This window comes from Cajanus cajan, chromosome 11 (assembly GCF_000230855.2).
Source record: "Cajanus cajan strain Asha chromosome 11, NIPB_CcT2T_4, whole genome shotgun sequence".
NCBI lineage: Eukaryota > Viridiplantae > Streptophyta > Magnoliopsida > Fabales > Fabaceae > Cajanus > Cajanus cajan.
The window spans coordinates 38,891,622-38,900,297 of record NC_138527.1 but is presented as its reverse complement, the minus strand read 5'-3'; the positions used below and the strand labels follow the sequence as shown (position 1 = coordinate 38,900,297).

At 25.6% G+C, this 8,676-nt stretch overlaps 1 protein-coding gene across 2 annotated transcripts; it reads right to left on the bottom strand.

Moving 5' to 3' along the window:
* Nucleotides 1–4,200: 4,200 nt before the first annotated feature.
* LOC109800592 (UPF0496 protein 1) lies at nt 4,201–6,024 on the bottom strand. 2 transcript variants are annotated; one of them, XM_020361374.3, is made up of 2 exons: nt 5,762–6,024; nt 4,201–5,623 (listed from the first exon to the last, which is right to left on the bottom strand). In XM_020361374.3, exon 2 carries the CDS (start codon nt 5,473–5,475, stop codon nt 4,336–4,338), a length of 1,140 nt encoding a protein of 379 aa, XP_020216963.2. In that variant the 5' UTR covers nt 5,476–5,623; nt 5,762–6,024; the 3' UTR covers nt 4,201–4,335. The 2 variants fall into 2 exon arrangements, with proteins under 2 accessions (XP_020216963.2, XP_020216962.2); XM_020361373.3 differs by having other exon boundaries at nt 4,201–5,492; nt 5,762–6,022.
* Nucleotides 6,025–8,676: the final 2,652 nt, after the last annotated feature.

Genomic DNA, 8,676 nt, shown 5'->3' with positions numbered 1-8,676 from the left:
TTCTAAAATTTGTAAATATTGTTTCTAGTCCTTATAAAACATCTTTTATCTTTGTATAATAAATAAATTTTTGTTTTGGTCCATACAAAAAAAATTCTTTGATTTTTCATCACTAAAATCTAAAATCACTATTTTTTATCATTGACGATAATTTTAAAGTATATAAATAATATTTATTTTAATAATTTATAAAAAAGTTTAAATGTTACATAAACTAATATGATATCACTGACAATTGTTACTAACACAAGCTATAATCACTTAACATTTTAATAAACAAGTAGTTGAAAATTATTACATGATAATGAGACAAAAATAATAGTTATAAATGTTTTGTTCTCTTCGAAAAAAAATATTAGAGAATGAAACATAAGGAAATTTGTTTACAGTAACTAAAATTAAAGATTAAAAACATATTTATATATCAATCATTATATTTTTCATACATGATACATTATTAAATATTGTACCTTAATAAATTTCAAGTATTAAATTAAGAAAAAACGTTAACCTCCCACATTTAAAATCTAATTAATAAGGATGGACAATAAAATCAAAGCTTATGTTTTAAATATTTTTTTATTTCCCGGGTTTCTTATTTTGGTCTTTATAATTTTTTTATTCTTTTGAAATTTATAAACATTGTTTTGGTATTTGTAAAATGAATAAATTTTAGTTTTAATTTTTATAATATATATATATATATATATATATATATATATATATTATCCTTCTAAAATTTAAAGTCACTTTTTTTTTTATCTCTAATGAGTATTTTAACACAGATAAATAATATTCATTTAAAAAATCTACACAAATTTTTAGAAATATCAAATATTGACATGACTTATAGTTATGAGTAATACTTAGGATCATCAATTAATATTTTAATAAACAAAAAATATTTAAAAAATGATCATATAAAAGATAGACCAAAAATAATAATTACAAGTTTAGAGGGGTGAAAATAAATAAAATACTTTACATAAACCAAAATAAAAACTATCTAATTTCACACCGGTTAAAAATATATTTAAGCTAACTTTTAATATACCAATCAACCTCTAAATATTAAACACAAATTTTTATCTTGCATAAGTGTATTTGAGATTTTTTCTTCGATTAGATGATTTTTATTTTTATTTTGAATTTTTATATATTTTTATTTTTATTTATCATAATTATTTATGAATTAGAATTTAATATTTTTTAACTAAATTATCAATAAAATAAAATAAAAATACTTTATTATAATAAAAATTACTTATCATAAATCTAAAATATAATTTATTTGTTTAAAAATATTTATTTATACAAGATTTAAATATAATTTATATATTCAAACATAATATTTATATGTATATATAATTCAAAGTAAATTACGTAATATTATACTATTTTTCTCTCTTATATTAAAATATAAAATTTAGTTCATTTAACTTAACACTGTTAATATAAAATTGCACTCCTTTTACCTAAAAAATATAAGTATTACACTATACATCATTCATATGTTTAAATATCAAGTAAATTACACTTTTATCTCTTATAGATATACAAATATTATATTGTCACTCTTCCACTACTTTAACTTAATATTTCTGACGAATAATAATTATAAAAAATATTATTTTAATTATGTATTAAAATATACTTTTACTTTAATTATTTGTCAAAAAAATATACTTTTAATTAAAATATATTTTAAAATATTTTTAGTTCATAGTTATTCATTCACTTAAATAAATGATTATAAAAAAATATAATTAAATCTAAATTATTTATTAAAATAATAATTAAAAATATAAATTATAAAATAAATAATATATGTATACTTTTGTATACGTTAATATTAATACAACTATATTCATTTTACACCCTAGTATATAAATATATACATGCAAGCAATTCCAAAACAATGTGGTACTAGAAATCTTTTGAAATGCAAATTTATAAAAACCAAAAAGACCATATACATTTTTTTTAGTTTATCATATATTTTTTTAGTTTACATTAAAGAAATCCTTAATTAATTTCGTTAATATATTATCGAAATGATTTTTTTTCTGTGAACAAAATCTGTTTATTCACATGCATATACAAGCCTAAAATATTATATATATATATATATATATATATATATATATAATAATTTTAAATTTATTTTTAATCAGGCTTCTTGCTTCAGTGATTGTGATTGTAAGACCTATATCAATATTTGTGGACCATGTTCATAAAAATAAAAAATAAAAAAATAAAAAAACATCTATAATGCATGTTAGCCTGTTTATTGCCAAAAACAAGGGACAGTGTAGCGCGGGCCGATCTGGCTTACATTCTCACCTCTAGACATAGCTATTTCAATCATTTTTATGTGCAAAAAAAAAGAAAAAAAAGACAGTTATACTTTCCATGCACAAACAAGCCATGACACAAACTTGCATCATTACTTATATGACTTGATGAAAATATAAATAAATTACCATGTGATGAAAATTATCTCCAATCAACAATATATTACTGACTAACCTATACTTAAAAATAAGTCTTAAAACTAACAACATCCACTCATCTTTGATTTATATATTGGTTCACGATTTGAAATCTGATGTCGTGTTACTTGAATAAATCAACTTAGCATTCTTTCAAAAAAAAAAAAAATCTCCTTATATCAACAATAAAATGTTATTTTAGTTAAAAATAATTGGTTCTCTAAACTAATTCACCAATATTTTTTCTGATTTTATTTATATTTATATTTGTATGCACAATATAAAATTGTTTAGATTAAAAGAGATGATTAATTGAATAATTTATCAATAACTTCAATCTAAACTTTAAAGAGATACCAAGAATGTCTAATTGAAAGAATGAAAAACGACGATAATTTCATTTTCTAAATTGTGTCTTCTAATTTATAACAAAAGGAGTAAATTATATATTGTTTAATTTTTTAATTTACTTGCCAGCTGATGATGATTGTCGTCGTGTTTTAAGAGATCTTCATTTCTCAGTTTTTCCTTTTTTTTTTTAATTGTTTTTTCCTTTTTCATTATTACCTACATTGTTTTTTTTTACACCATTACTTCCTACATTGTTAAGCACTATATTATTATTAAAATAATAATATTATACTACCATAACAAAAAAATATATAAGTAATAGTTAAGATTAATATTAAAAAAAAATATTTCCTGTGATAGTATAATAATAATTATTTTACATAAATACTAATAACAAATTTTATTTTAATAATAATAAAATAATATATTTTCTAAACTACAAATGATTTTACTATTCTTAAAAACAATGTCATTATTTTTTTATTATTTTTTGAAAAAATTATACTAACCTAGAAATTCGTCCAACTATTATACACGTTTTGATTGTTTGGGGAATTTTTTGTTGGATTCTAATTTTCCTTGCAATGCATGGATGTTTTAAATTGGGTACATGTTATGGGTTTGCCTTGCAAATGCACCGGCCCATAATTTATTTTTAAATGTCTCATGCAAGATTTATTCCATAAAACCACTCTACCTCGAATATTAGTTCACTGCCAGAGGGTAAAAATCACCTACTCACTAGTTATGAGGCAAGTATGTTCATACCAGCAAATAAAAAAATTAGTATATTTCAACTTCAAATCTAATAATACTTATTAAGTGTCATCAGGTTCATATATGGTGCAACGATTGTCGTCGTGGATCCTCAAACATCAGGATCCTGTCAAAGAATGCATAGAAAAGTTTCTTACATGCAAAAAAACAATAAAGAAAAGAAATATTATCAGTAATCAGAGTTCCAACTTAATTAAGTTAGGCGTAACTATTCACACGACCCTGCTAGACATATTCCAGCTTTGATTGTATTTCTCGTGAATCCATCATTGTTGTCCACACTCACAAATGATGTTCAATTGCATCTAGCAAAAGAGTAAAAGAGAAAACATATGCAGGAAATTGTTTGCAAGTATGAACAATTAGGCAATATATAGAAGATGAAATGTTATACACAAGTTAAATATGGTTATGTTTCTTCATAATCATAAAGCACTTCCATGCTATTGTGAGTGTCTGGTTGCACTTTTATAATGCACTGTTGGACTTTAAACTTCGTAGTTCGTAACACTATATTAACAACTTTTATGTCCAGTCCAAAAAAATAATAATGGAAAAGTTAGAATAATTTACTTCAATATGACGCACCTGAAATTTTGGTTGACGTGCAACCAAACACATTGATAAGCTGGTGTTTAATCAGTACATTATAGTAGAAACAAGAAAAAATGTGAGGTAGAGAAAGTAACCTCCTATAAAACAGGCCAGCGAGCTGTCAACCAGTATAATTAATAATCTTTTTCACAACCACTGTCCTTGCTCTCCTTATTTGCCTACTACATTCATCAGCTTGCTTACTCAAAGCCTCAATGGTCTCTGCAAAAGTGTCTATATTCTTCTTAATCTCCTCGATTGCAAACCTTACAGCATCCTCATTTCTAAGAGCAAAATCAGCATTATGCAACATGGATTCAATCTTTATTTCCAATTGGTCGATGCGCACCCGAATATTTTTCAAGTCCGCCAATGTAATGAAACTACCAACCTGCATAGAACTGATCAGTTCTCTTTGGCCCTTTAAAGCTGTCTCATATCGCTTAAAAAGTGAGTTGCACCATTTCCCCACTGAGCCTATTGGAACAGCCAATGCACCCGCCAAAGCAGTTACAACAGGTGGTGCAGCAATCGCAGCTGCCACCACTGAGAAGATCAAAACAGCCACGAAAGCAGCCACAAAGATGGCATTTGACACCCTCTTCAATGTCTTGAGTGACTTCAATTTCTTATCAAGCTTTTGCTTTCTAATTTGCAACTTCTTCAGCATTGATGCTTGCTGTTGATAAACCGATTGAAACAAGGAATAAAACTCTTCAGTGAAGGGGTCACCGGCATCCTTGAAACCCTTAAGCTCTTGCAATGTCTTCAAATAAGTGGACCCTTCTACCCCTTTTTGTACCTCTTCCTCAAAATAGGTAATTGCAGACTTAACTATAACATGTCTTTCACGTGCTCGATTCAAACATTTATCAAGAGCATTGCAAAACTCTAAAGTCTGGAGGCTATTTTCAAAGAAGTCCTCCACCAAGGAGAACAATTCCCTGTCTTTCTTATTCCATATATCTTGCTTGCACTCTAGAATGACTTTGGCAACATCCTGATTCATCTCAAGCAAACTACCAGTCACTTCCCCTAATGACTCAATGGATATGGAACGAACCTCAATCCCATGAGCAAGTGAAGTGATGACCCTATTGGTGCGCTCCTGAATGGTAGCATCTAGGGATTGCAAGTTTGGATCTTCAACACATGCAGCTTCATAAGAGCTTAAATCAGCCGCATACAGAGAATGGGTACCCATTTTAATAGGTGTTGGAACATCACTTCCACTAGGTATCTTACTCGGTTGATTTCCCATCACAGCCAATTTTAGTCCTAACAAAGATCAAACCCAATTTCCAAAATTAGAAGGGAAAATGCAACAGAATCGGCTAATTCTTTCTTCCCTCACACTCCAATCAATCACCAAATGCAAAGTTTCAGTTTCAGGTGCTCAATTACATCCTCTGAACGAGGCAAGATCCAGAACCCAAATGACAAGAGAACACAGAATTGATACACATGAATATAAATTATTAAAAACAAAACAAAGCTGCAATTTTTAATTATCTATTAGTACAGGGTCAGCTTAGAAGTTCTAGTACCTGGATTTCAGAATTGCGTTGGCGTCTCTCACTTGAAGTTCTACCCCAAGAGAAAACGGTCACAGACTGAAGCAAACGAGTGAACAGAACCTGGGGTGCCAATTACGGAAAAGCTTTAATTGAAGCATTGACTGGGGAGAGGAAGGAAAGATATGTTTGTGCAAAGGTTGCGTGAAGTATGAGGGCTTTCGATTTCCGAAACATTGCACCAAGTCAAAATGAAAATTACAGGCATTGAGAATTAAGAAAATCAAAATGAAAATAACTAAAACTTAGAAGACGAAAATTAAAATTGTTAAAGCTCGGAAGATTTAAAATATTCACGTCAAGTGACTTGCACATGATTTTTAATGAATTTTTTCTTTCAAAAATATCTCTCACCTTCTCCATTAAAACCAATGACTTTTGAAACAAATACAATTTTAAGAAAACTTATGCTTTCAGATTTTTTAATGAATTTTTTCTTTCAAAAATATCTCTCACCTTCTCCATTAAAACCAATGACTTTTGAAACAAATGCAATTTTAAAAAAACTTATGCTTTCAGATTTCCAGACAAAGGAATAATGACTGAAATTTTGAAATCAATGATCTCAAAAGCTTGGCTAATTATTAGTAACCTCAATACATAAAATGAGTTTGATTTTATGTAATATCTTTTCAATTTTTAAGGGGTTTCATCGTAAATTCAAATAATAATAGAGTATTAGATGTAATCTTTAAAAAATATGGGGATGCAAGTGTAATATAATTTCAAATTTTAAAAGTTATCACTATAAGTCCAAATAACAAAAGCGTGTTGAGGACAATCTTAAAAGAACATAATGTGTGCAAGAGTATTTTACTTTATATAAAAACATCTCATATGTTGATTTTGAATAGAGAATTATAAGTCAAGTGAAAGTTTATAAATTATAAATTAGGAGGAGAACAACTAAAAGCTTATAAGTTAATCAATTGAATTGAAAATATTTTATAAATTATTTAATAAACTAATTGATTAATATAAAATAATATATTTATTTATTTCATAACGAAAAAGAGAGAATAATACAAAGAAAAAAAAAAGAAAAAATTTATTTTTTTTTATTTGGACATCTTTTTTTTATTTGGACATCAATTGAGTTTAATAAAATTTTATATAGATACGACTATTTTTTGTTTAAATACCAATTGAGTTTAATAAAATTTTATATAAGTGAGTTTAATAAAACATATTTCACGTTTTACATCAATAAAAAATTCAATATGTCTAAAAAATTTAAATGGTTATTGTTTTATAATAATCAAATTATTTTCAATTTTTAAAAAATAAAAGACTAAAATGATTTTTAAAAAAAAATAAAAGATCAAATTTAATCTTAAATGTGAAACAAAGTGTGAAAAATATAACTTGGCCCATCAAGTTCCATTGCAAGATAATTTATGAAACAACATTTATTTATTAAATGAGATTGGTACTATTAAATTATACTAAAACCTTCTAAGTCAATGTAGATTTTTTTTTCTTATGTTTAAATTAGGAGAGAGTAAGTCTAGGAATAGTTAACATTGTTAGGCTTAAAATAAATATTAAAGTGAAATTTTTAAAAATTAATAATAATATATTTTAATTAAAAAAAATATTTTTAAAGGGAGTGTTTGAAAAATATATATTTATATATCTTTTAGAGATAGGTCTATTCGTATGAGTTTTTAAAAATATAAAATGTGACTTTTTTAAGTATAAACATTGAAAAAGTTATATAAATATTATTATAAAAGTATATTTTCTTTAATAGAGGCTTAAAACAAGACCTCATGTTTGAATCAGCCACAGTAAATCCCTGGAAAAAAAAAAAAAAAAAAAAAAAAAAAAAAAAAAAAAACTCTACATGGTAGAACAAGCTAGCACATCAGTGAGTTTGTCGGGCACTACTCACTAGTTATCTCTTGACCTAGGCCTAGTCATTGGTCAAGTTTGGTCATGAGAGCCTTTTGTTAAGGCAGATTTTGAATCTTTTAGTTGAGTTCAATGGGGTGTAGAACAACCTTTGTGGCAAATCAAAAAAATATTGAATCCAATTTATTTTACTATAACTATCTTCATTTTGGTAAAGATCAAATATATTATAAAATAATTTTATTTAAATTAGATATAATTATTATCAACAATAAAACTCTTTCTTTAAATATTTAACACAAATACAAATTCATAATTTAAGCTCGAAGCCTTTAATTTATTTACGGATTAGGTGATTGACTGTAACTATCTGATGGCCTATCTCTTAGCTTTGGGCTTTACGAGTTCAGTCAGATCGCATTTCTTTTCTCTGCCATACCCAAGTGGTCTTCTAGAAGTATCCCAAGTCCGGAACCATTTGTAAAAATGGGTTGTTAAAAAGTTATGGGCTTTTTGTCACTCTAAATTAAAAATAAATAAATAAATAATTATTTATCAACATAAATATTTAATTTAAAAAGATATTTATTTTTTTGCATTATTAAATTTTAAATTTATAAATTTAAATATTAATTTTATTATATGTGTAGATTTAAGATAGTATTTATAATTTTATTTATTTTTTTACTATTTAATATAATATGAAATTGGTAAATTGTTTATTGGATTAGATGAAATGGAACTGATTTATATAAATTTTGTGATATATCATTAATTTTTCTTACTTTGCTTGAATGTATGTTATATTCACATTTTTCGCAATAGTAACTCATTCGAAACTGTAAGAACTAAGAAGTAATAGTTTCTTGACTTTCTTCTAAATTTTGCATATACAAAGTGATGTATTAATTTGCTTATTTGTAAACTTTTTTTAAATGATTTTAGACATAATCATATCAAGTAGTAGGTACAATAGATTGCCTTGATTGTTAGTAGATTAACTACTTTTTCAAAATTAATATAATGTATTAAAT

Excerpts from the sequence above, each read along its gene's own strand:
- LOC109800592 (XM_020361374.3), bottom strand. The coding sequence starts at position 5,475 with ATGGGAAATCAACCGAGTAAGATACCTAGTGGAAGTGATGTTCCAACA.